Source organism: Prinia subflava, chromosome 21 (assembly GCF_021018805.1).
Source record: "Prinia subflava isolate CZ2003 ecotype Zambia chromosome 21, Cam_Psub_1.2, whole genome shotgun sequence".
Lineage (NCBI taxonomy): Eukaryota > Metazoa > Chordata > Aves > Passeriformes > Cisticolidae > Prinia > Prinia subflava.
This window is the reverse complement of record NC_086267.1, coordinates 4,604,389-4,630,798: the sequence shown is the minus strand read 5'-3', so window position 1 is coordinate 4,630,798 and position 26,410 is coordinate 4,604,389. Positions and strand designations below refer to the sequence as shown.

Here is a 26,410-nt window from a genome sequence, read left to right as displayed (position 1 = left end):
AATCACCCTTCCTAACATATTATTTTTAAAATGTATCCCTGGGCAGCACGTGCTGAAGGGAATGGATGTGTTGTGCTGATTCAGTGAGAGGAGGAATTTCCATTGACTATTTTCCCCCTCAAATAGCAGCACTTGCAGAGTAAATGCTGAGAGCAGTTTGCAGCTATTTCCAGAGGCCACTGGGTAACAACTTGGTGTTATCCATCTGCTCACTGCCGCACACAAACCCTTCCATTCCCAGTTCAAATCCCACCCAGACCAGTGCAGGACCTCCAGATATTTGTCTGGGTGTTCGTCTGACCTGTGTTTACAGACAGAAGCTCTGTGATCTCTGTTGTGTTGTCCCTCTTGCTCATCACTCTTGGCTGTTAATGTCTCAGTGTGTGAACTGAATTTCTTTATGCCCCATCCCTCATTCTCCTTAAGGTGTGACAACTCCAGTTATCCCAGTTTCCAGACCCTCATTCCCTTCTTTCTCTCCAGTTTCTGTCTCTTCCCAGCTGCCATTCCAACACTTTTCAAGAGAAAGTGCTTCCCTCTCCCGAGGGCTCCGGTCCCTTTGTGTCCCCCCAACAGGATGTGATTCCACAGAGGAGTTTTAGTCCTGCCAGGGAAACATTTCCCTCTACGGGCGGGGGACAGGCTGTGACAGAGCTCACCCAGCACAGCCTTTGTGCCCTGGGCATTGGAGCTGTATCCCCGCCTCAGGTGAGCCTTTGTGTGCTGCCTTTTCCTCCTCTGCACATCCCTGGCAGCCTCCGGGGCTGCTGAGGTCATTGTCACCAGCCCCAGGTCACGTCTGGGGACAAAGAGAGCTCTGCTGGGACCTTCCCGGCTGCACGGGGCGGGATGCGGGAAGGTGTGACAGGGAAGGATGCGGGAAGGTGTGACAGGGAAGGATGCGGGAAGGTGTGACAGGGAAAGATGAGGGAAGGTGTGACAAGGGCAGGATGCGGGAAGGTGTGACAGGACAGGATGCGGGAAGGTGTGACAGGGAAGGGCAGAGAAGGTGTGACAAGGGCAGGATGAGGGAAGGTGTGACAGGGAAAGATGCGGGAAGGTGTGACAGGGCAGGATGCGGGAAGGTGTGACAGGGCAGGATGCGGGAAGGTGTGACAAGGGAAGGATGCTGGAAGGTGTGACAGGGAAGGATGCGGGAAGGTGTGACAGGGAAAGGATGCTGGAAGGTGTGACAGGGAAGGATGCTGGAAGGTGTGACAGGGAAGGATGCGGGAAGGTGTGACAGGGAAAGATGCGGGAAGGTGTGACAGGGAAGGGCAGAGAAGGTGTGACAAGGGCAGGATGCGGGAAGGTGTGACAGGGAAAGATGCGGGAAGGTGTGACAGAGAAGGGCAGGGAAGGTGTGACAGGGCAGGACAGGGGACGGTGGCACCCAGGAACGCGTCTCCTCCTGCTGGGAAAGTCCAAATTCGCTAATGAGGTCCCATCCAGCGCCGTGCTGACAGCCCGGGACACGCTGGGTGTGTTTCTGCAGCGCCGCTGGAGTGAAGTCAGCCCCTCTCCCGAAGCTTTCTCATTACTTCATGCACTTGGCAGCCTCTCCCGGGCTGGATGAGGAATAAGGAGTGATGTAGAAACATGGAAAAGAGCGTTTGGCCTTTCCAAACATTCTTCCCGGGGAGATGGCAGCAGGGGAGGAGGCGCTGCGCTGTCTCTGTGGTTTCTTTCTGCGGCGTTATCAGACGTGGGCAGAGATGGCGGGGAGGAGGAGGAAGACAGGGGGAGGATGAGGAGGAAAAAGGAGGAGGATGAAGAAGATAGGAGAGAGGATGAGGAGGGCAGGAGGGAGAGGAGGAGGGCGGGGGTGGATGGGGAGAGTAAGGGGGAGGATGAAGAGGGCAGGAGGAGGGTGAGGAGAGCAGGGGCAAAGATGAGGAGGACAAGAGAAAGGATGAGGAGGGCAAGAGGAGGATGAAGAGGAAAAGTGAGAGATGAGGAGGGCAGGGGGAGGATGAGGAGAGCAGGAGGAGGATGAGGAGGGCAGGAGGAGAATGAGGAAGGCAGGAGGAGGATGAGGAGGGCAGGAGGAGAATGAGGAAGGCAGGAGGAGGATGAGGAGGGCAGGAGGAGGATGAGGAGGGCAGGAGGAGAATGAGGAAGGCAGGAGGAGGATGAGGAGGGCAGGAGGAGAATGAGGAAGGCAGGAGGAGGATGAGGAGGGCAGGAGGAGAATGAGGAAGGCAGGAGGAGAATGAGGAAGGCAGGAGGAGGATGAGGAGGGCAGGGGGAGGATGAGGAGAGTGGAGGGGCGATGAGGAGGGCAGGGGGAGGATGAGGAGGGCGGGGGAGGATGAGGAGGGCTGGGGGGAGGATGAAGAGGGCAGGAGGGAGGAGGACGACGACAAGGAGGAGGATGAGGAGGGCGGGGGGAGGATGAGGAGGGGAGGAGGAGGATGAGGAGGGCGGGAGGAGGATGAGGAGGGCAGGAGGAGGATGAGGAGGGCAGGAGGAGGATGAGGAGGGCAGGAGGAGGATGAGGAGGGCAGGAGGAGGATGAGGAGGGCAGGGGCTCTGCGGGCAGTCCGTGGTCCCTCCCGGCCAGGCTCAGCCCTGTCCTGGCGCTGCCCCGCAGGTACAAAGTGTGCTTGTATTGAGCATATCGGCTCCAAAAAGGGCTTGTAGTAAACTGAGAATATTTGGATAAACTCGCCGGCCTTCAGGACTAGAAAAGGACTTTTGTTCGCCTAAAGAAAAAGACTGTTCCATTTCCATAGGATGGCTGGATCCTGTCCAGTAAAAACTGAGCTTGAAGTATAAAAAAAATGATCAGGAGTGTCAAACGAAGGATCTTTTACTTGAGGTCAGATATTTATTTTTATTTATTAGCGTGTGAGATCTCCATCTCTGGCCGGGCTTGGGGCTGAGGCAGCGCCTCTCGCAGGAGCATCGTCCGGCACAAAGAGCGCGTTGTGCCGGGGCCGGGGGAGCTCCGGGGGCCCTCCCGGTGCTCTGGGTTTTCCTGCCTTGTTTTCTGCCTCCCTGGGACAGGGACAGGCTGGAACTCTTCCCTTCAGCACCACGTTCAGTGCCTGCTGTTGGACTCGGAGCAAGGCGCAGCCAGGTGTGTTTTGTACCAGTGTCACCGGCTGTGGTGTTTGTTCCTCTGCAAAGCGCTTTGCCATCATTTCTGTGTCATTTACAGGCAGAATCTTCTTTTGGCTCTTGGAACAGGCAGGGAAAAGCTCTGGCAGAGCCTCTGCTCCTGCTCACTCAGTCCAGCAGTATCTGTGCTGGTCTGGCCATCACGAGAGGGGCAGGGACAGGGCACGGCTTGGTCCTGCCTTGCCTAATTTTGGGAAGCTCACACTGACACAGGAGTGCAGGGAGGGAGCAGCTTGGGGCAGATTTGTTCATCAGAGCAGGGGAAAAGTGAATGAGAGAGCTGGAGTGGTCTGAACTCACCCCCAGTGCAGCCAATGGATGGAGTCAGGAACTTTTTTTTATGTGATTCTCCAGCATGAAATGTCAAAGACGTACTTGGTGCAAATATTTCCCTAAGATTTAATTTTATCTAATCACTTATGAAACTTTTACTCACTCTAAAGACCAGATTTTCTCAGCACCCGTAAGCCACGTTTTCCTCCCTTAATTAAACCATTTTTTGTCCATGAGGTTTTGTTCACACCCTGACTACATCAATATAAATGTATCTCTTCAGGGTAATTAATAAAAGCAGGCAGCTCCAGGGGGAAAGCAGATGTGTCATATCATCTTTGTGGACTCAGCTATTGCACAGTTCTTCCAAAAAAAAGTGAAGAATCACCCCCAATTAAAATGTTATGTGACTTATGTATGTTCCCATTTAATTTGGTATAATTGAATTTATGTTCATCCTAGAGAACTCCCAGGGCTGCCAGATACAGGCAGGAACAATTTTTACCATGGATTGGTTTAAAAGCTGCAGGATTAAAGCACAAGAAAGAGTTTCAGCAGCATTTCAAAGCTTGGGCAGTTGCTTCAATTTTTGTGTGAGTGTCTGTGGTGGGAGTGGAGACAATAATGTCCTCACCATGTTTGTTTGTTTGGGATGCTGAAGCACTGCTTAAAATGTGATAATTTCTACTTAGCATTAAATTAATGCTTTTTAGTAGGGTTGAGAGGGTTTTAAGTCTTGTGTTCTATAACTGAGGATTTTAAACTTCAAAATAAGAAGAAATCTGTCACCAAAAAAAATAAAAAGTGTTTCCATCTGTTAATGAGGAAGCCTTTGAGATCATTATCAGGTGAACCTTCTAAATACCTCAAGTCTGATTTTTTTTCCAAGAGTATTTGGTTTTAAGAGACAAAACCATCCTCAGATTTATTGTAACTGAGAGTTGACTGAGAAAATAAACCCAGATGGGTTTGGGTTGGAAGAGACCTTAAAGATCAGAGTGCCCCAGAAAGGAGGAGGGTTCCCTTTTCCTGCCCAGGGAATCCTGATGTATAAAGGAAATATTTATCATCCTCAGCTCCACCTTTGGGTGGAAGTCTGCCTTTCTGAGAGGTGAGAAATTAACTCCAAAGACCCTGGTATATTTTTTGTCCTTCCCTTCTGGCTTCTAAACAGCCCGAATCAAAAGGAGCAGAGCTCTTCTCCTGCTGGTCAGGACATGGATCAGGGAGGGCAGGGGGAGGATGGAGCTGCTGGGTGCTGTCTCAGGCTGGGCACAGGTGTCTGTGGAAGATAAGAAATCCTGAGTGGAGGTTATCAGCATCTCCCTAACCCAAACCTGCCCCCGCTGGGGCAGTGGGAGCTGTCTGGAGGGTCAGATCAGGTTTGTTTTGAGCCCTGCTGTCAGAGAACCAGATGTGCTGGCACTGCCTCAGTAAAACAACCTGAGCAGAGGCATCGGGGTCCCTCTCACTCCCGTGGCCCCATCCAAGCCCTCACCTCCACACCACCGCTCTGCTCAGCTGTCTTTTGACCCAGAGATGGGATCAGATCTGAGCTGGAGATTTTGAAATGTTGTTTCTCAGCACATTCAAAGGGCAGATTTATCATTAGAATCAATTCCCTGGGATGTATCATTTCATAAGTAGGTGAATTGGCTCGGGGTAAAGTTCACCCCGGCGGCACTTGGGACTGTGCAGTTTTACCCTTGTACTTCCTTATGGCTGAGATTTCAGCTCTTTTGGTGATGTCAGACAAGATACTGCTCTGCTTTCAGCTGCAGAGGGAGCAGAGCTGCAGGGGGAATTAATTTAATCAGTCCCTCCTTGTCATAATTTGGAAAGAAGGCACAAGGTTTGGCTTGAAGGTTTGTGAACATCTCACAGATGTCTCATCAACCAACCAACAGAAAATCATTGGTTCAGAGATTTTGGTGGAAAATGAACACCCTAGAATTTCTTTGCAAGTGTGACTCACTGTGTTGGGGGGAAATGACCATATTCACTGCATAAATCTGAGGGCAGAACACTTTGCACATTTTCTTTGTGTATCTGTGAGTGGGATTGTTGCTAAACCCGCAGGCAGCTGTCAGGTTGGGGTGGGGGGGGGCCCCCCTTCTGTAAAAAACTTTAATATCTTTGGGTGGGAACTGACTCCAAAACCTTCTTTTCCTCATGTAGAAGCAAACTTGAGGCAAAATGCCCTCCCTGGTGTCTGATTTCAGTGATGCTCACACTGAAGACAAACTGTGTGTAATGGTTACACACTGAAGAAGTTCTTGCTCAAGATTTAGGTCATGTGAATAATTTCCATGTCCCTCGGGAGGCAAACCAGCCCTGGAGATGATTTTCTGGGAGCAGATTTTCTGGGAGCAGATTTTCTGGGAGCAGATTTTTCCTGAAAGTGCCCTGAGGATCTGCTCCTCTGACCTCGCTCTCACTCTTCAGCCAATATCCAAAGGCAAAGGGTTGGGATAAGCCTGGATGCTTTAAAAACCCACAGCAGAGGGGGATTTTTAACTGGAACAGCTCCCTCATCCCAGATCCTCGTTGCCCTTCCAGCAGCCCAAGGCGAGGGGAGCAGCTGGTGGTTGATGCTCTGAGCCTCTGGGTTGTGCCTGTCTTGTCCTACCCACCCTGAGCACCCCAAATTCCCTCACAGGCAGCTTCAGCCCTTCCTTGGTGCCGGGAAGGCCTCTTGCCCTCACTTTTGGTGATATTTATGAGTTAAACCAGCGGGCAGCTGTGGTGCAGGGTGTAGGGCAGTGGGACAGGCCCACAGGCCTCGTGGCCTCCTTTAGCACCTTCCCTGGGTCATATTTTCGGTAAATATCTCTCTGAAGAGATCACACATCTCAGCTCTCTGAGGGGTGAGCAGCACCTCGTGAGAGAAAACCTCTCTTGGGCTGCTTTGTTTCCTGAGCTCCTCAAAGAGGGGGCTGCTGGTGCCTCTTTCTCCCCGCGGCCGGCGGAGGAGCCTCGAAAATCCTTTCGTTCTCTCTCTCAGTGCCAGCCCAGCTCACAAACTCATCTGTTTCACACCTTCTAAAGAGCACCAGAGCAGCTGCCGGCCCTGCTGCTGATAACAAAGGTTATGAGGGCTCGGCTTCCCCGTCCCAGCGCGGCTTTGGGGGGGTTTCCTGTGTGAGGGGAGCCAAGGTGCAGCTGCGCTCATGGGGGAAGGCACAGCCCTGCTTGGGCTGCTTTTTACCAGGGTTTTTATCCTTTTCTTTTTTTTTTTTTTTCCTTTTTTTTTTGGTGGTTGTTTTGTTGTTGTTGTTGTTGTGTTTTGTTTTTTTAAATCTCTGTTCTGAAGTGTCAGATCATGGTTAAACCATTGGAATATGTAGCCTTTGGGCCTGTAAATTCAAGGCTTTTAAAGCCAACTCACATCCAGGTGAATGTTCCTGGATTGCTGGGTTGTTGTTATCCATGCTGATGGGGAATGTAAGGAGGGATAATCACCCTCTATGAACCTTCCAAAATTAGTGCTAGAGGAGTGTGATACCTGTGTGTCTTGGGGTTTGCCTTGCTGCTCTGAACCACACCTCTGGCAGGTTTTTGATGGTGATTCTCCTCTTTCCATGGTTGTATCTCGCTGTTGTGTGGTGGTACCAGCCAGTCCTTGTTTGAGCAGCACCTAAAGCAGGGTGCAGAAGCTCTGGGAGAAGACAGAAGTGAGACCAACACAGTGGTTGTCATTTCATGGGTGCAACTGGCACCAGTCACACCTGGAATAAAAATCCAAATCCTTTCCAGCCTCTCCAGACATTCGACACCTTGGCCTTGTTTCACTGCTTACAGCCCAGCCTGCCGGTAACTTTGGTTCCCTTCACTTCTGATTCCCAGTAATTTTCATTCCTGGCAGAAAGTTTGATTTGTGCTGTGCTGAGGTGTCCAAACATGGCCCAACCACCAGAACCAGGCTGCAGGGTGACTCCAGGTATCAAACTTTAAGAATAACACTCAGTTTTCAGGAGTGAAATACCCAATGTGTCTATCAAATACACCCCAGGGCATGAGCTTCCTTGTCTGCGTCCCCCCTCTTACCTGAACTTGAGCCATATATCCCCAAATCTATTAATTAAAGGGAAAATTAGTGCTATTTCAGCTCTCTGAATTCATTCATCCCTCCGTGGAGTACCTGGATAAGAGTTGTTGGAATTTGTTTCATGTGTTATTAACGATCCAGTGTAATCCCAGAGTGTTTGCAGGGGGAGGCAGTGGATTTGCCAGGGCTGTTGGGTGGCAGTCTGGATTCTTCTCAAGGAAGAGGCTCAGAGGAGACCAAAAGACAATGTCATTTCATGGGGGTCTTCTCCTGCTGGGACCTCCAGCGGCCTTTGCCAGGCTGATGCTTTGGAGCTGATATCAGCACCAGGAATGGGCAGCTGAAGGCTCTGCTACTTTTTTGGCCAGAGTGTGAAATTCAGCAGATGGGTTTGGCACTGAGTGCTGCCCATAAATCCCCCTGGAGAGGCCTCCACGCTGGTGGTGTTCCACAGCTCCGTTCCCAAAACGTTACTAAAACCAAGCTGGAGTAATAAGAAATTATTTAAAGCAAGCAGCAGCTCCCTCTGTCCATCCTGATCCAGTGGAACTCCCAGGATGCACCTCAAGGAGCTGACCAGAATTTATTTTTAAGGTTTGCTGTGTTTTCCTTACGGCAGAAATACCTTTTGGGGATGGATAAGGGAAGCAGCTGTGCTTCGGTGCTGAGAGGACCCTTGGACAAATTACCATCAGAAAATGTTCCCATCTTCATACAATGAGGTTCTGTTCAGCTTCTGTGCCCGCTCCCTTCTGCCAGGAGAGCTGCCCTGCTCTTCCCTCCCCCTGGGCTAATTGGCACCGGGTCATTAGGGAGCCATTTTAGCCCACATGGTCCTTTGGAAATAGCAGCAGAGGAATCAGGCCCTAAAGCGTTTTGGATCACCACAAAAGCTCTGGGATAAAAGTGATTTGTGTCTGTTTTAACCCCCTGGAGCAGCCCTGGGAGCTCAGCTCCGCTGCATCTCCTGCTGCTGCTCCCTCTCCCCAGTGCACTGAAATGTCCTGAGACTCCAAATCCTCCCCTGCCTGTGGTAGCCTCTTTTTTTTTTATCAGAGGAAGATTTCTCCCAAGTTCCCATTTTTTCTCATCTATTTAGAACTTTACAATTACAATTCTTTTGGAATGAGCCAAAGTGCTGTAGGATACAAAAGTGGGATGTCCTGAACTCTTTCGGCGCGGAGGAAAACTTCAAAGTTTTTGTGTGTGTATATTACAAAAGAACTGGAAATCCCTTCCTTGCCTCATGTGTACAATATCTGAGGCAGCCCTGAGATTTGATTCGAGCAGAGATTTTTATGGTTTACTGTTTAATTTAAATCAGTGTGGTATGAATTACGTTACTGGTGAAAAATGAGCTTTTGTTGAGATAAATGCCTGCCATCAGCTTGGAAGTCGTCTTCTGTTTTGACATCTTTGCTGGGTGTTTTTCTGCGTGGTGATGAGATGTTGCTGTGCAAGGGGAGCTGGTTGCCCTCAGAGAGGAGCAGAGTGGGGGAGAGAAACGAGGGGGTGGGATTGGTTTTGTGCACCAACAGGAATCGGCGTTGGCAGCACCTTCTGTGGCATCCTGTGGCATTCAGGGTGTCTTCTGGGCAGCAAAACTGCATCTCCAAGGTGGGAATAGAAGGAATTCTAGGTACAGGGGAGGGAAAGCAGAGCCAGGGTGGATTTTTCTCAAGATTTCTTGATTTCTCCCCTTTGCCCTGTTGCTCTGCTGTGTATCTATGGTGCCTCTCTGCTGTGGAGAGCAGGAGATGCTTTCCTGGAGATTGTATTTAATAGGTGGACATGTACATTTAATGTAAATGATGTCCTGTATGATTCTTGCTGCTGATGGTTCTTCCTGGGGCTTTGTGTGTAGGGTCAGGTCTGATGTTCCTTCAGCTGGAGCGAATCTGCGATGCCTGAAGGACACAGCAGTGACACTGCAGCTTTTTCCATCCCTTTTTATCCTGATGCAGGGCAGACACTTGGGAAATACTCACTGTGTAAGAGAAGAGCAGTCAACAGTGGGCAGCCCTTCAACAGGCTCCGCTGGATTCAAATGCTCTCCAGAAATGCAGCCTGGCTTCCAAGCTCGTGTGAGCCTCCAGGCTCCTCTGCTTGGAACCTCTACAGGGACTTTTGGGACAAAACAACTTTTTTCATGTGATTCCTAGTGTGCTTTAGATGTGGTGGGGGAAAAAGAATGAGAAGGTTGTTTCTGGTGACAGAAATATGTCCCAGGATTGGCCTTCCCTGGGATGTTCTTCCTCCAGACCCTTCGTGAAGCCAGAAGGTGCAGCAGCCCAGTAGCAGCTCAGAAATGCACACAGCAGTGGAAAATTCCCACTCCAGACGTGTGGCTTGGGTGGGAGTGGAAGTTCAAAAACATCCAGCTTTTAAGAAAACCTTAACTGGTCTCTCTCTCATCAGCTACAGCAGCGCTCTGCCTCCCACGAGCCGGCAGTGGCTCCGGGCACCACAGTGTCACCAAACTCAACACTGTCACCAAACTCAACACTGTCACCAAACTCAACACTGTCACCAAAGTCAGCAGCGTTACCAAGCTCAGCAGTGCCACTGGGCTCCGCAGGGTCATTGGCTTCAGCAGTGTCACCAGGCTTGGCAGTGCCACCTGGCTCCACAGTGTCATCGGGCTCAGCAGCCTCTGCCTGGCATCACCCATCCCGCTGGCCCCAGTGCAATCCAGCTGGGTTTCCTCACACTCATGGTTCTCCCAGCTGTTGGCTCAGTTTGGAAGAAGCAGAAACGTGCTTGTTTGACAGAAGAACCGTGAAGATTTGTTTTCCTCCCCTCTGGCATTCACAGGGTTTGGATACGCTGGGGTTTTGTCACAGGCTGCTGGGTCCTGTGCTGTGCTGATGGAAACCCGAGGGTCTGCCCGCAGAGAGGAGGGGACAGGGGCAGTGAGGAGATTCCCGAGGGCAGGATCCTGCTCACAGAGCCAGGGGGATGAACTGAGCTCTGCCATCCTGCAGCCCTTAGATCTTGCACTGCCCATGTCCCAGGGGGTCGCACTGAGGACGAGGGTGTGACCATCTCAGGCAGGGTGGTGGTGAGAGCTCTGCAGCCTCTTCTCTCTTTATCTGTTGGGTTTGGAGCCGGGACCTCCTTCCAGGACCTTCCATTTGCACAAGAAGGTTACTGTACATCACTCAAAGTAGCTCTCCTTGAGTACACTCCAAGCTTTTCCTGTGGCCCTGAGCAGACAAGTTGGGTTTGGCTCAGCTGCTCTTCCCAGCGCTTTCCAGTGCTATGACCTGTTTTCGTCTGACACGTTTCTCATTAACTCTTTGTCAAATCACCAGGAAGCCTGCTTAATTGCAGGCAGAGTGCTGAATTTATGAGTTCATCTAGGCTTCGTGTCTACACATTGACAGAGGTGTTTCTCTGGATGAAGTCTTTTTCTCTTCATTTCGTGGCAAGAATGGACTTTCTGTTTCAGTTACTTCTGAAAGTCATAAATTGCAGCAGTCCCTCCCTTCCCTTTATTTAAAAGAAACACAACAAAACTTCATGGCAACAGTTTATTGCTCTAAATCAGCTCGTGGGTCATTAAAGCAAAAAAAGGAGGGGGAAAAAAAAGAAAAAAAATCTGCAACTCCTGCCAAATAAAATGTGCACATCAGCCAAGCTGTCAGAGGCAGATTCTGCGACCATGGGATGAGAAGGTTTATTACACTCTGGGCTTCTGGGGAGGGATGTTATAGCAACAGGACGCTGGGTCAGTGATGGCAAACTCCTGGTTGCTCCGTTTCTCCATGCACACTAGGAATCCATTAAGCCAACTGACGACAGATCCGCAGGCATTCCAGCCCCTCGGCACACCTCTGCCGGAGCCAAACCTTGGACGCTGCCCATTAAAATGTGAAAGAAACAACCCAACAGAGAGCCCACAAATTAGAGGGGCAGGAAACCTCAAATGATGTGCAAAAAAAATTGTAAACGTTCGGGAGGATTTTTCCATAACTTCTGCCCCATAACTCAGCATTTCTGATGTTAATAAATTACGGAGCGGAGCCTCTGCGAGATCAAGGAGCCTTTTGGATCCAGAGCCCGAGTGCTGCTCGGCAGACGGCAGATGAAGCTGCAAAGTGAGCCCTGGAACATGACAACAATTTCCTTTTGGCCGGCTGGGGATGGGTCTGAAGCACAGCCGGAGCTCTGGCTCTGCATCCCAAATCCGTGTCTCTGCAGAGGGCCAGTCAGAGCCCTGTAATCCCAGGGAACACGAAGGTGGATTTGTTTGGAGGATAGACTGGAGAGGAGGAGGCTGGGGGACTTCAGAGTCCTGTGAAAGCCAGAGAGCCACTCCACGAGACAAAGTCACGGCGCTGTTACTGGCTGGGAAGGGATGGGGAACTGGGAATTCTTAGACGAGCTGTTGGATTTGAAGACAAAAGTGCTGGGAGGTGCCGTGGGTTAATAAATAAAGACTGAACTCACCATCTGCAGCAGGAGGAGAAAAGATGAACTGCAGTTTTGGCGTGTTCTGTGATGAAAAAAGAAGCGGGGAAAAAATCCATGATGGGGTGGGAGGGATAAAATGGAAGAGCGGCCAGAGGAAGTGCTCCCACAATAATTAACTTTCTGAGCGTGTCTGCAGGCTGCAGGCCAGATGAAAATCTGCTTTTCCAGCACATCTCCAGGGCAGGGGCTGTCCCAGACTGCCGGGGTTTAACATGGGGACAAACAAAAAGGGACAAATCTTGTTCCTGCAGGGAGCCCAGCTCCGTGGGGAGGGATGCTGGGCCTCAGAGCCAAGGGGATCAAGGAGGTGAAATGCATTCCCCAAAAGTGACTGGAGCAGCAGCACATCATGGTTATAGTCTTGCAAAACCATCACCAACTACTAATTATAAACTGATTTTATTTTGTTTTCTCCTCTCCAGTATCTTCCCACCTTTTTTTTCACCTCTCCTTTCCCTCTGACAACTTCTTTTAATGTCTAAGCCAAATTACTCTCAGGAGAGACGTCTCCACTGATACAGAGCCAGCCTGAGCAGAGAGCACAGGCAGAACTCCATGTCAACTCCAAGTCAGAGTCCTGCTAATAATTACACTGGATTTTCTGATGGATTTTTTCTTCCTGCATCACCTCTGGGGTTTTTTTTGCTGTTGGTGCTAAATATCTGATGTCAGCCTTTACCTGCCCAGGAAAACAGGGGTGGATCCTTTTGTGATTAAAGCTGCTGCTGAGTCCTGGATAGGGAAGGACTTAGTTCTGGTTTTAACTCTGAATAAACAGATTTAATTGAGCTGTTGTGGTAAGAGCTTCCCCAGGTGGGTGGCTGTGGGGAGCTGACCCTTCCAGGAGTGGGGTGAACCCCTCTGTGCTTCCATCTGGGATCTTTAGTTTGCCCATTCCCAAAATTTTTTGCCTTCATTTTCCTTCTCCAGCTGTCCTAGAGCACAGGGTATCCTTTTGTTCTTCAAAAGAACACAGAAAAACCAATGCTCCATGAGCATCCCAGGAGCATTTTCAAACTGGAATCTCTTTATTTTTTTTTTTTTTTTTAAACTTACCGACAAAGACTTGTAAACAGTTGGTTTGCAGAATTTCGCCAGAGGAAATTTCTGATTTCCTTCTGGTCTGAACTGGAAGAAGATGTGGTAAAAGGTTTCAGTTTGTTTTTCCGGAGCTTTCTCAGGTGGGGGAGGGAAGAGAGACTTAAAATATTTTTTTCTGTGTGTGAACATTTGACAGAAGAAAGAGCAGATACTGCAGATAGTGCTGGCTGACTGCTGCTGTGTTCCTCAGCGCTTTTAAGCTGTGAAACAACTTTGATAGAGACCATCAGCAAAGAGTGCAAGCGTGTGAACCTGGTCTTTAATTAGAGGTGTTGCCCACGGAGGGCTGAGCTGGCCCAGGAGCTGCCCTGGCTCTGGAACTGGTCCTGCAGCACTCTGAGAGCAGCTATCACCCCGTTTATTCCCTTTTCAGAGGCTCCTGGCCCATGCCAGCACAGGGATGAGGGGTGGCAGGGTGCAGCCCCCATCTCTGGGCTCTGGGCCGTGGTGCCAGGTTCTATTTGTGGAGGGCACTGAGTGTGTGTGAGAACAGCACCTCAGGTTCTCAGGCTCCCCCAGCACCTCTTTTTCTCTCGTTTTGATCTGTCAGATTTCACACCCCCAGCTTGGGTTTCAAAGCCCCACGCAGATAAAACCACAGAGTTTCAGGTGATTTCGAGCTACGGCAGAACGTCCTCCTGAGGCTCAGCTGGTGAGCAGGACCCTGCAAAATAAATTTGAGCTGAATTCTGGGCTTTGCCAATCTCTCTGCCCAGACAGGGGGTTGGAAATAAATGATCCTCAAGGTCCCTTCCATCCTAAACCATTCCATGGCCCTAAGTGTCCTCTCCAACAATCCTCGAAGATGAAAGAGACCATCTGTAAGATACAGATGTGAAATAAAAAATCTTAGCTGTATGTCCTGAATTTGCCATCTTGTGTTCCCAGAGCCACTGAATGTCACCAGTTCCTGGCACTGGGAGGTTTGTGGGCTGCTGGTTCCTCAAACCACGACAAACTCTGCCCAAACTCTTCAGTGGCTTCAGCTGAGCATCAATGATTCGTCTCATTTGCTTTTCCAGTTTCCCTGGAAGCTGCTGTCACTTGGTGTCTGGGTGTGTCCCCACTCGAGGGGCTGGCTTGGCTGGGCCACTCAATTTGGGGTCAAAAAAGCCAAGAGAAGCTCTTTATTTCATCAGTTTTAGTCAGTATGGGTGTCCCTGGAGCTTCCTGAGACAGAACAGGAGTTATTGATATTTTGGCTTGAGTAAACTCAATAATGCTTCAGCCTCATTAACAACAGGTTTTATTATTGGGGTTTTTTTATTATTAAAACTTCCAAACAACACAGAATTGGCTTCCTGTGCCAACAGTGCCCACCTCAGATCTTTGGTGCTGCCAGTAGGTGACCAAGAGAGTCTAGAAAGTTCCAGGGTCTAGTTAGGGATGAGTGAACGACCCTGAGTGTTCCCAGGCAGAGGATGAAGAACCTGAGCACAGCCAGGTTTTTTCTCACACTAATTCTGTGCCAAACACGTTCTGGGAGAAATTGCAGCATTTCAGTGACTCCCAGTGCCCTGTTCTGATTGGGATGGAGGAAGCCCAGTACTAATGGTGGGATTTTCCCTCATCCCTTTCCAGCCAGGGAGCTGGAGAAGGAAGGGTTGGTGGTGGGGATGAGACAGGAAATGTCTGCTGGGACCAGAGCTGGGAGCTGTCCTGGTGGTTCTGGCAGGTCCTGGTCCTCCCAGGAGATCAGAACTGAGATCCAGAGTCTGAACTGGACCCATCCCCCTGAGATTTCTCAGCCCAGCCTTGTTGCTGTCATCGTCGGGCTTTAATTTTTCCTCTCCTTTGTTTTCCCACTTTTTTCTTTTCCCTGTGTCTTGAAATAGATGGAAAAATATAACCGTATCCCACGAGATTCTGAGAGAATTAATTGCTGGTAAAAGCACGTTAAGAGCTTTTGATGACTGAAGTAATTTGCAGTGACACAGGGGCTGGTCGGGGTAGAGGGAAATCTGAATCTCAGGAAAAAAGGAGTTTCTGGAGCAGGGAGGCCCACTCAGGAGCAGAGCAGAGCTGCCTCAAAGGGATTCTCCTTGTTTTCAGGGTGTCCTGTGTCATTTTTAAAATGTATTTTCTTGAGTGAATTACAAACTTGATCATCCCAAAGGCTGTTCTGGAATGCTGAGCATCTCTTGTTCTGTCACCAAACTCCTCTGCCTTAAGAGAGGAAAAGTCTCTTCCTGGCAAACCAGCAACGTTCCTTGGACTGCAACTCCTTCATTAACTTTTTTTTTTTCCCCTCACGTCTGGACTCTAAATATCTGAGGGGTTTTATTTTAAAAGATTCCTCTTTTTCACAGCAGCCAAATTGTGTCTCACCTTCAGCCACACAGATGTGGTGGGTGAATTTCTCAGGCTGTGCTCAGATAAATGAAAGCAGTGCAATGGGTAAAGTGGTTTTTTTTAAATAGAACCTCACAGCTCTGTGGAAAGTTACCTGGTTTGAGGGTTTATTGAAGGGTTTGTAATTAAAAATTATCCTGCATGAAAGGACAAAACAGATGATGTGAAGATGGAGCAGTTAAAGACCTTGTCATAAAACTCAGTGCAGTTTGGAGGAGTTTTATTACTGCTTTGATTATCTGAGCTGTGGTACCAGAGCTGCGTTTTCCAGAATATTTGTAGTCCTGAACCTTTTACTCATGGACCACTCTGAGGTGTGTCCTTGGAGGTTCTGCCAGCCAGGACCTTCAGATAATGGCTGAGAGCTGATTTTATTCTCGCCATAATTCTCTTTATCAATTGTATCTATCACCCACCTTCCCTCTTTCCATTTCTTGGTTGGAGCTGTGCCCTGCAAACCCCTTTCCTCCCTCTGTCCCCTCTGTAGCTGCCCTCTGGCCCCAGCTGACCCTCTCCTGTCCCGTTCTCTGCAGATTCCCGATGCCCTGGGCAGTGAGAAGTTCTGCGGGGACGCCGGCCAGGGCGGCGCTGGGAACTGGCTGAAGTACATCCGAGTGTGCTGCTCCTGCGACGAGCAGAACCTGGCTGTGTGCCACATCAACGAGCAGGTAACTCCCTGCTCCTGCCCTCCCCGGCAGCCAGCACGGCCTGCGGGCTTGGCCGGGGGCTGCTGGGCAGTGGCAGCATCCAGGGGAGGTGACCGAGGGATGGATCACCCTGGGATAAGATAAAACCTCCAGATTTATGGTCCTCATATTTATTTATCCTCTCCCTGGTTCAGGATCCTGTCCCTGATTTGTGATCCAGCCCCTGGCTCAGGATCCTGTCCCTGATCTGTGATCCTGTCCCTGATTTATGATCCAGCCCCTGACTCAGGATCCCATCCCTGACTCAGGATCCTGTCCCTGATTTATGATCCTGTCCCTGAATCAGGATCTAGTCCCTGATTTGTGATCCTGTCCCTGGTTTGCGATCCTGTCCCTGATTTGTGATCCTGTCCCTGGTTTGCGATCCTGTCCCTGATTTGTGATCCTGTCCCTGACTCATGATCCTGTCCCTGATCTGTGATCCTGTCCTTGATTTATGATCCAGCCCCTGACTCAGGATCCTGTCCCTGACTCAGATCCTGTCCCTGATTTATGATCCTGTCCCTGAATCAGGATCCGGTCCCTGATTTGTGATCCTGTCCCTGGTTTGTGATCCTGTCCCTGACTCAGGATCCTGTCCCTGATGTGTGATCCTGTCCCTGATGTGTGATCCTGTCCCTGATTTATGATCCAGCCCCTGTCTCAGATCCTGTCCCTGATTTATGATCCTGTCCCTGAATCAGGATCCGGTCCCTGATTTGTGACCCTGTCCCTGGTTTGTGATCCTGTCCCTGACTCATGATCCTGTCCCTGATTTGTGATCCTGTCCCTGATTTGTGATCCTGTCCCTGATGTGTGATCCTGTCCCTGATTTATGATCCAGCCCCTGTCTCAGATCCGGTCCCTGATTTGTGATCCTGTCCCTGACTCAGGATCCTCTCCCTGACTCTGCTGGTGGTGGATAAAATCCTGTGAAACCCAGGTTATGGCACCGAACCCCTCTGGGACAGCTGGAAACCAGCACTGGAAATGGGAACCATGGAAACTGTGGCCAGAGAGGGTGGGGAGGTGATCCTGGGGTGGAAATTCAGTTTTTGTCTGTTTTTAAGTGGAGAGTGAGAGGTTTGGAGTCTGCTGAGGAGAAAGTTGAAATCTTCTAGGCAGGTCACAGCACTGCTGGTGAAGCAGTCCCTGAGTGGGGGTTTATTTGGAATTAACAGGATTTTGATGATGTTTGCAAAGTTCCTTGCCCCAAAAATGGATTGGAGGTGAACAATTCACATTGTGAGCTTCACAAACCTGCAGTCGTGTACAACTCAAACAGAAGTTACTGTTCAGACCTAGCCTAAATGAGAAATATTGTCTTAGTCCTGTAACCCAGGAACAGTCCCAGGAATGCACAGAGAATTTTCCTGGATTTTAGTGAGGAAATTGGCACAAAATCTGGACCACTCAATCATTCCCCCCCTCCATTAACTGATTATAACAGATACAAAATGTATTTATTTATCTATTTAGAAAGAGGTTGAGATGTTTCATTCACTGTTTTTCAATTATGAAGCCAATTTTCACATGTAGAATAACATTAGCCAGTCCTTTATATTTATTTGTGCTGGAGAGGTATTAGAAAAGAAGGTCCTTGATTGTTGAAGATAATTGTGATTCTGAAGGAGGACTGAAAAAAATGGTAGATAAATTATATCATTTACTAAAAGGAAAATGGTTTTCTTTTTTCCTGTTGTTACTCCTGCATTGAAAAGAAAAATACTTGAGCAGTTCAAGAGTCTGAAATACTAAACAGAATCTATGTAATAATATATTTATAATACACAATAATTATATTGAAGGCATGAGCTGGCTATTAATATAATTAAGAATAATCAGGGTGACAGTTGCTGGTTTTAGTTGAGGTGCAGATATTGGGGGGAAAAAGAAGGAGAAACAGGAGATAGAAAACAAATCAGGGCTCTATTTAATCCACCAGTGTGAGGTGTGTGTGCAATGCAGAGATTTTGGGTGTATTTTACAGAGGTTTGGTAACTCCGCTCAGGATTCCCAAGTACGTCACAAAGAGCCTTAAAAAGAGGAAATCAGGAGCAATGTGGCTGAGTAGAAACAAAGGAGAGGCAATTCCAAAGGAGGAAAACACAGGAACAAAAGCAAAATGTGCAGCCCTGTCCTGGCTGGACATTCCCGAGGCCAAATTTTCCGTGTCCAGAGCCGGACACACGGACAGGTCTGAGGGAGCAGGAGGGACAAATCCTCACTGGGCTGCCCGTGGAGTGAATTATTGGTGAGACAAGGGCACAAAGAATCTTTTTTTTCAGGCTGGGTTTGAGTTTTTGAGCTCCTCTGGTGCAGCTGATGTGTTTGTGGGTGGGATTTTGATCTTTAGGGGAGCACAGCAGCCACTCTCTCCCCTTTTAATGCTCTTTTTTTCCCCCTGAAGTAGAAATGTGTGGAAGCTCAGATAAATCCCTGCAGCAGGGAAACGGGGCTGGTTCTTAGGAAGGGCCCTAATTAATGAGGTAATTCTGGGATGGACTTTTCCCTCTCACCCTGCTCCATCTCCATCCCTTGCTGTGACTCTGGGAATGGTTCAACCCCACTCCCAGGCTCTGTCTGATCCAGAGCTCTTTCTCTCAGTGGAAAGATGAGTTGGTGCTGGGCTCTGAGTGAGACAAGCCCCAGAGTGTGCTTGTTGTGATTCTCCAGGGCTGATATTTTGGTGATTGTACCAAATTATTCTGTTTTAGCAGCAAAATTAGACAGAGCCTGATTTCTGCTGCCCTGAGTTCACATCCACAGCAGATCCCTGGATCAACCCAGGCTGGAACAGAATTCCTCTGGGTTATTTCCACTTTCCCTTTTTGTTTGTTTGATTTGGTTGTTGGTTTGTTTTGGGGTTTTTTGTGGGGGTTTTGGGGTTGTTTTGTTTTGTTTTTTGGGTTTTTTGCTTTCCTTTTATTTTTTCTTTCTTCAACACCCTGTGCCCAGAATAATTTTGATAAAAATCACGGAAAGAAGTATTCTCAGTACCACCAAGCCCCACTTATCCTGTTAACTATTTAGTGTAAAACAAAGCTGGTAATTTGGAGAGCTGCCCATGCTGTGGTGGGAAACACGAAATGATCAAGCGTGGAACTTTTCTATAAACAAACAGAATTGATTTATGAATGTAAATCTTCTGCTGGATTAGTAAATCTGAGCTTTTTCAGTGCAAAAAAAAGACTTTGATGAGCCCAGACCATCAGTAGCAGGACTGAAAGATGAAGTTAATTATCATAATGAAATGTTTGATGAAATTAATGTGACTCCAGCAGAATCCAACTTTTCCCTGATCGTTAAAGGAGCCTGTCCTATATTTCTGGAAGGACTGCAGGAAACGTTTTGAAATACAAGGAGCTACTTTGTTCTGAGAACAAATGGGAGAGGAAAAGGAGCTAAAGGGTGAGACTGGGGCAGTGTCAGCCCTTGGCAGGGGAATTCTGAAGGATTTTTCCCCTATAAAATCTGTGACTATCTCTGAACTTGATGGACCCTTTAGACCACGGCTGATGTTTTAGTGCTGCATGAAAAACATCTGTTAATAGCTACTTTTATTTTATTTTATTTTATTTTATTTTATTTTATTTTATTTTATTTTATTTTATTTTATTTTGCCTTGGCTTGGCCCACCATGGGTTCTGTTTTTCTGAGTCAGTCCTGAGCTCTGGGCTCACTCCTAGGCTGCATTTTGGGTTTTTTTCAGGCACTTTCCCTGCTAAGCTCAGTGTGGTTTGGTCCTGGGAAAAGCTTTTCTTGTAGAACAAGCAGAGAGGAGCACTGAAGTGCAACTGAAAAAGATAATGAAAAAAAGGAAAATTTTAGGCAACTTTTTGCAGTGGAATCCCCAGGAATGAACTCCCCAGGCTGGGTGGAGCAGGGGTCTCTCAGAACTGTTCTCACCTGTGCACAGGTGTGTGCTGTGTCAGCCTGGAGCTGCTCAGGGGTTTCCACCTGAGGTTTTGGAGCTGTGAGATCCAGGGAGATGCTCAGGTCAGCAAATCTCGTTTTGGACTCTCAGCAGGACGAGGACAGATGTGCCTGCACTGGGAGAACTGTTTGCAAACCAGTGGAAAACGGTGGTGGAGTCACCCCCAGGATTCTGGCAGGCACGGGGATGGGTGTCTGGGCAGTTTGGGATATTTTACCAACAGCCAGCAGTGGGATCTCATTTCCCATCCCCAGTCTTTGTTTTTGTGACCATCCCTGCTTTGAAACTCCCAGTGAGAGGTGTCCGGGCGGTGCTGGGTGCTCAGGCACCGGTAATTCGGGTGAGCCCGCGGTGGGGCTGCGGGGAGGCCGGGAGGGAGGGACGGACCCAGGGCCAGCAAAGAGCCGGTGGGGTCCGGGATGCACCGGAGCTCCCGAAAAGGGGTGTACGGGGTGCTCGGTGAGGGCTGTGCCCCCGGTAAGGGCTGTGTCAGGGAACTGGGTTAGGGTTGTACCGGAGCTCCCGGTAAAGACTGTACGGGATGCTCCGTTAGGGCTGTACCGGGTGCTCGGTAAGGGCTGTGCCCCGGTAAGGGCTGTGTCACAACACTCGGTTGTTCGGTAAGGGATGTATCCCCGGTAAGGGCTGTGTCAGGGTTAGGGTTGTACCGGAGCTCCCGGTAAAGACTGTACGGGATGCTCCGTTAGGGCTGTACCGGGTGCTCGGTAAGGGCTGTATCCCCGGTAAGGGCTGTGCCCCCGGTAAGGGCTGTGTCACAACACTCGGTTGTTCAGTAAGGGATGTATCCCCGGTAAGGGCTGTGTCTCCGGTAAGGGATGTATCCCCGGTAAGGGCTGTGTCACAGCACTCGGTTGTTCGGTAAGAGAGGTATCTCCGGTAAGGGCTGTGTCACAGCACTCGGTTAGGGCTGTACCGGGTGCTCGGTAAGGGCTGTATCCCCGGTAAGGGCTGTGTCACAGCACTCGGTTGTTCGGTAAGGGCTGTATCCCCGGTAAGGGCTGTGTCACAGCACTCGGTTGTTCGGTAAGGGCTGTATCCCCGGTAAGGGCTGTGTCACAGCACTCGGTTGTTCGGTAAGGGTTGTATCCCCGGTAAGAGCTGTGTCACAGCACTCGGTACCGGAGCTCCCGGTCAGGGCCGCCCCGCAGCACGCAGGGACCGCTCATGGGGCGGCTGTGACTCCGTCTGCCCCGGCCTTGGAGCTGCCGCACAGACACGGCCCGGCTGCCCTTCTTCCCTTCCCTCCCCTCCCGTTCCCTCCTCTTCCCTTCCCTCCCCTCTCCCCGACCGGCCCGACCGCCGGCACCGGAGGAGCGCAGCGGCCGCGGGACAGGAGCGAGCAGGTCAGGGGAACCCAGCCCGGCCCGGCCCGGCCCGCTCCGTTCTCATGGCCCGGGGCCGGCTCCGAGGCACCGGCGGGGTCCCCGCGGCCGTGGCGGGGCCGGTGGCGGGCGGCGTCTGCCACCTGCTGGGGCGGGCAGGGGCCGCGCTCCCGCCGCGATCCCAATCCCAATCCCCATCGCAATCCCGATCCCCATCGCGATCCTCATCCCGAACCCGGTCCTGACCCCAGCCCGCTCCCGGCAGCTGCGGGAGCGCGCCCCACGGGCAACTTTTCCCCGGTGTGTCCCGGGGAGAGGCGGGAGCCCCGGCACGGCTGCGGGGAGCCCTCGCCCTTCCCGGCCTGAGCGGGGTCGGGAGGAGCCGGGCAGCGGCAGCGGAGCGCGTTAATTGTCCCGCGGGATGGGGACCGGCTCCGCTCGGGGACCTGAGGGTGCTCCTGGCGTAACCAGAGCCGGGACTGGGGACCAGAGCCGGGACTGGGGACCAGAGCCGGGACTGGGGACCGGCGCGGATCGCGGACCGTCCCTGCGCTCGGTGTAACGCGGGGTGGTCGGTCGGGATTTTCCTGAACTCGGTGCGGAGGGAAAGTTCTGAGCGGTAACCGCGCTCCACGGTCCCTGCTGCACCGCGTGGTGGCTCTGGGAGAGATGTCCCGTGTCCCTGCACCTCTAGGAGCGATGTCCCTGTCCCTGGAGCTCTGGGAGCGATGTCCCTGTCCCTGGAGCTCTGGGGGTGATGTCCCTGTCCCTGCAGCTCTGTGAGGGATGTCCCTGGAGCTCTGGGAGTGATGTCCCGTGTCCCTGCACATCTGGGGGCGATGTCCCTGCAGCTCTGGGGGTGATGTCCCTGCAGCTCTAGGAGGGATATCCCTTGTCCCTGTAGCTCTGGGAGCGATGTCCCCTGTCCCTGTAGCTCTGGGGGTGATGCCCCCATCCCTGCAGCCCGTCCCTGGAATCTTGTCCCTCTCCCTGCGATCCCATCTCCCCGCAGCCGCAGCCCTGGGACCGGGAGGACAATTTTGGGACCATCCTGGGCAGCTGCTGCTCCCTCCGGGCCCGGGGCCACACGTCTGCCAAACCCTCGTGTTCTGTGCCAGGAAGGGAGGGAAAGGGGCTCTGGGAGGAGAAATGCACCGTGGTGACACAATTAATGCAACCCAGGCAGGAATTCAGCAGCTGTGTGTGTTCCTTCCCCATAAACACAGGCTGGCAGAGGCAGGGTGGCTGCAAATTTAGGGAATTGTTCTGGGTGAAATGTGGTTTTTACCCTGGAAAAGAATTTCTTGGATTGCTGTTAAATGCAGTGCTAAGAAAACCTGGGAGTTAATAACTGTTATCAGGTGAATTCTCAGGGTATTGTGTTAGGACAGGGTCCTGTGTATTCCAAAATTTTGGAGAACATTTGGAGGACACTGAATGTCCTCAGGACAAAAGATGTGGAGCTCCTGGAGCACGGGAGGGAATGAGGCCACAGGGGCCTGCTCAGGTGTGACCCAGCTGTCACTGCCCTGCTTTCTGTGGGGTTTGGGGTCTGTAGAACTCTAAAGATGAGATCCACCCCTTCTGTTTTGGGGTTTTCTTGCTGGTGCAATGAGAAAGGTCCAGGAGGTGAACAGAGCTGTGCTCAGGACACTTTGGAGCTCAGAGTGTGGGTAAATTGCTCACCTGGAGTGGTTCACATCAGTCAGGGGTCAGGTCTAGACTGTTGGGGAGAATAATCAACAAAATAATTCTGTGGAGATGTGATAATTCAGCTCTAATCGTGAGGCCAATTTTGGCTCAGAGAGCAGAGCCTTGAACGTGACAATTCCATCAGTTTAATCTTCCCTTCACTGTGACAAACACACTGAGCTCATAGGAGAACAGGAAAAAAATGAAAGATTTGCTGTAATTTGAGGGAGAGAGGCTGCTGCCCAAAATATTTTTTTATTGTCCAAGCCTTGTGAAACTCTGACACCCAAAGAGCCAAATAAAGGCAGGAAAACAATTATCCCAATTACCCCAAATCAAGGGACAGCCTCCCCTATTAGCTGGAGTAATTTGAGTTATGGATTAAAATATAAACCACAAGCCTTTGCATACTTAACGTGTCTGTTCTGTTTGTGATTCCCAGGTCTATTATAAAGTTATTAAGGAGATTGAGCCGGGAGAAGAGCTCCTGGTGTGTCTGAAGGAAGGAGGTTATTCCCTGGGGAACATGGCACCCAGCATGGAAGGTAAGGCTTGCCCTGGAGCTGCTGCTCCTCTCTGCAGCACCCCTGGCACCTCTGGGACCCTCAGCCAGGGGCAAAACCTGAGCCAGGACCTGCCCCTTCTGTCACTGTCTGGATTTTGTGCTCATTTTCACTCTTGCCCTGCGGAAAGAGGCTCAGCCCACAATATTGAGTTTTTATCAGCCTCAAGCAGCTTCGTTTCCTTCTCTTTGTGGGTTTGGGTGTGATCAGAGGTGCTTTTTCCATCCCCAGGGTCGCTAGGGGCCTTTGGGTGTAATAAAAATGGCCAAACCATCCCAAGGCTTGGAAACATCAGCCTGCAGAGATTTGGGGAATCTGGAAAAGGCGTAACAAGTTGTAAAAGGTCTAATCTGGAATAGGGTGCAGGGAGAGGGTCAAAGAGTCATCACTAAAATTATTATTGCTGGAATAAAGACACCTCATCCTTCTCTGCAGCAGCTGTGAGCAGGTAGCAGCACACGCATGGAATGTTCTGGAAATCTAAAAGTGCTCCCAGCACTGATTTTCCTCTCTTGGGATGGTTTTTCCCACATTCATCCAAGACTGACTCTACAGACGCTGTGCAAGGAAGCAATCTCTGAGGAAAACTGGGAAGATGTGCCCAACATCCTTATTCAATGATTTATTTCTATAAATGCATTCTCATTTACCAGGTGTTTTTAAAGTAGTAGCTGGAAAGAATGCTCTATAAAATTAATTGATGAAACTGGAGTTCTCTCTGGGCATCCCACAATGCATTTATTTTCTTTTGCCTCTATATAAGTATAATTTCTGATGCGAATTTGCAGTAAATTCCTGCACAATTAGCTTCCAATATTTCTGGGAAATGGGATAGTTTGAGGATTTGTGCTGCTGGGAGTTTGTTTGCTGAAGGGCTGGGTGTGATATTTGCTTCCTCACACATATCAAGTTTGGGACTATTTTTTTCTCTGCTCTCCCCCTCAAAAAAGTTAATGATTTTCTCAAGGCCAACACACAGAGATGAATAATTTCTGCACCTTTTTTTTTTTTTTTTTTTTTTGATGTCAAGAGGAAATCTGAATGAAAACTCACCGCTGTTCTGCATTTCAGTTTCTAACAGGCTTTTATGTGAACAAGCAAAAAGTGCTCCTTGTTTTCCATCTGTGTCATTATGGAACATTTATCTGGATCTTCCTGGTAACGTCTAGTGCTTTTGCTGCATAATTGCTGTCAAATTATGCCAGGCCAACATTAAATATTTGACTCCTTAATACTTTTTACTTTCAGCAGGGCTATCTTCCTGCTGCCTCGCACCCCCAGCTCACTTCGGAATTAACAGGAGAGAAAATGCAAAATTGTTCCACACAAAGATAATTATCATAAAAATCTTTCCTCCCAACCCCAGCCAAACACAGCAGACCCCTTATCACTGCAGGAATTTTGAGTAGGGCACTTGAACTCCTTTGAGATTCGAGTCTGGTAGATTAGCATGTAGATGCCACATAATTGTGTTCCCCTTGGTTTCTCTGAAAGCTATTAGGCACTGATTTATTTTTCTGTTACATTCCTGCTTTGTCCTGAGTGTTACTGATGGAACTTCAGATAGGCACATATAACCATAGATTTGACAAACACGACACAGAGAGCAGGCAGCAATTTCGGTGTAACTGGGGTTGTTCTTTTCTTTGCAGCCCCTTCTCCCCGTCACACACCGAGGCAGTTACCTTTGTAAAGGGCAGGATTTTCATTCGTGATGCTTTAAAAAAAAAAAAAAAAAAGGGAAAACTTTAATGAGAAGTTGTTTTGAAGGGCGACCTTTTTATTTTTGGTGCTCATAGGCAGAAAAAAAAAGGAGCAGCTGAACAAACCTGGAGTCTGCAAAGTGTGTGTCTGACACAGACACAAAATCAGCGCCAGGGCTCAGCTCAGCCTCTGTGCTGATTTAGGTTTCGGTTTTGCAGGGCTTGGTCTGGTCCTAAGCCAGGGTCGGGTCCTTCCCCTGCAGGGTTTTTGTTTGTGGAGTCTGGTCTGGGATCTGCTGGAGCCCAGAACTGGGAATGCCAGAGGAATGGGGGTTGGAGATGGATAAGTCACCACCGATTGATTTGGGCTGGAAGGGACCTGAAGGATGATTTTATCCCTGCCCCGGGCACAGACACCTTCCACTACCCCAGGCTGCTCCAGTCCCCCTCCAGCCTGGCCTTGGGCACTGCCAGGATCCAGGGACAGCCCCAGCTGCTCTCCCAGGGCCTCCCCACCCACAGCTGCTCTCCCACCTGATCAGTTTTTCCTCCCTTTGCCTATCTGAGCATCAAAACACGATTTACAACCAGTGGCAACATGAATAACACGTGGCTACAAGGCTTTTAATCATATTTTTGTCAGCTCTCTAAGTCTCCTTTCAACACAAATTTCTTTTTCCAAACCCAGACACTCCGAAGCACAGGAACTGCTTTTCCTATCCTCCATCTTCCCACCTGTGGAAAAGCTGCTGTGTTTGATGTCCTCTTGTATTGTGAGTGATTTGGGTGAGATCTGGCAAAGGACGAGGTGAACCAGAATCAAAATCAAATCTCTAAAATATTCTCGAGGCAGTTAACATATTTCACCTCCCTCCCTGTGTGTGAGCTCCCAGAAAGGACAAAAATGTGTCATTGTCACTGGGCAGGGCAGTGTCAGGGTCACTTATCCAGCCTCAGCCAGGTATGGAGGAAATCACTCTCCATGGCTGCTCCTCCAAACCCAGAGAGGATTTCTGCTTCCTGGAGGAGAGTTTGGGTGAAATGAGCTGCAATTAATCATGTGAATCTCAAACTGAAGCAGGAAGAATTCCACCTGGATTTGCAGAAGGAATT

General features: G+C 49.8%; 1 protein-coding gene across 1 annotated transcript in view; it reads left to right on the top strand.

Moving 5' to 3' along the window:
- Positions 1-26,410, top strand: part of PRDM16 (PR/SET domain 16) — a 286,725-nt gene that overhangs the window by 222,163 nt on the left and 38,152 nt on the right. The window contains exons 4-5 of the mRNA XM_063417376.1: positions 15,907-16,041; positions 23,474-23,576. Coding sequence (XP_063273446.1) covers positions 15,907-16,041; positions 23,474-23,576 — 238 coding nt within the window. The remainder of the gene's footprint in view (positions 1-15,906; positions 16,042-23,473; positions 23,577-26,410) is intronic.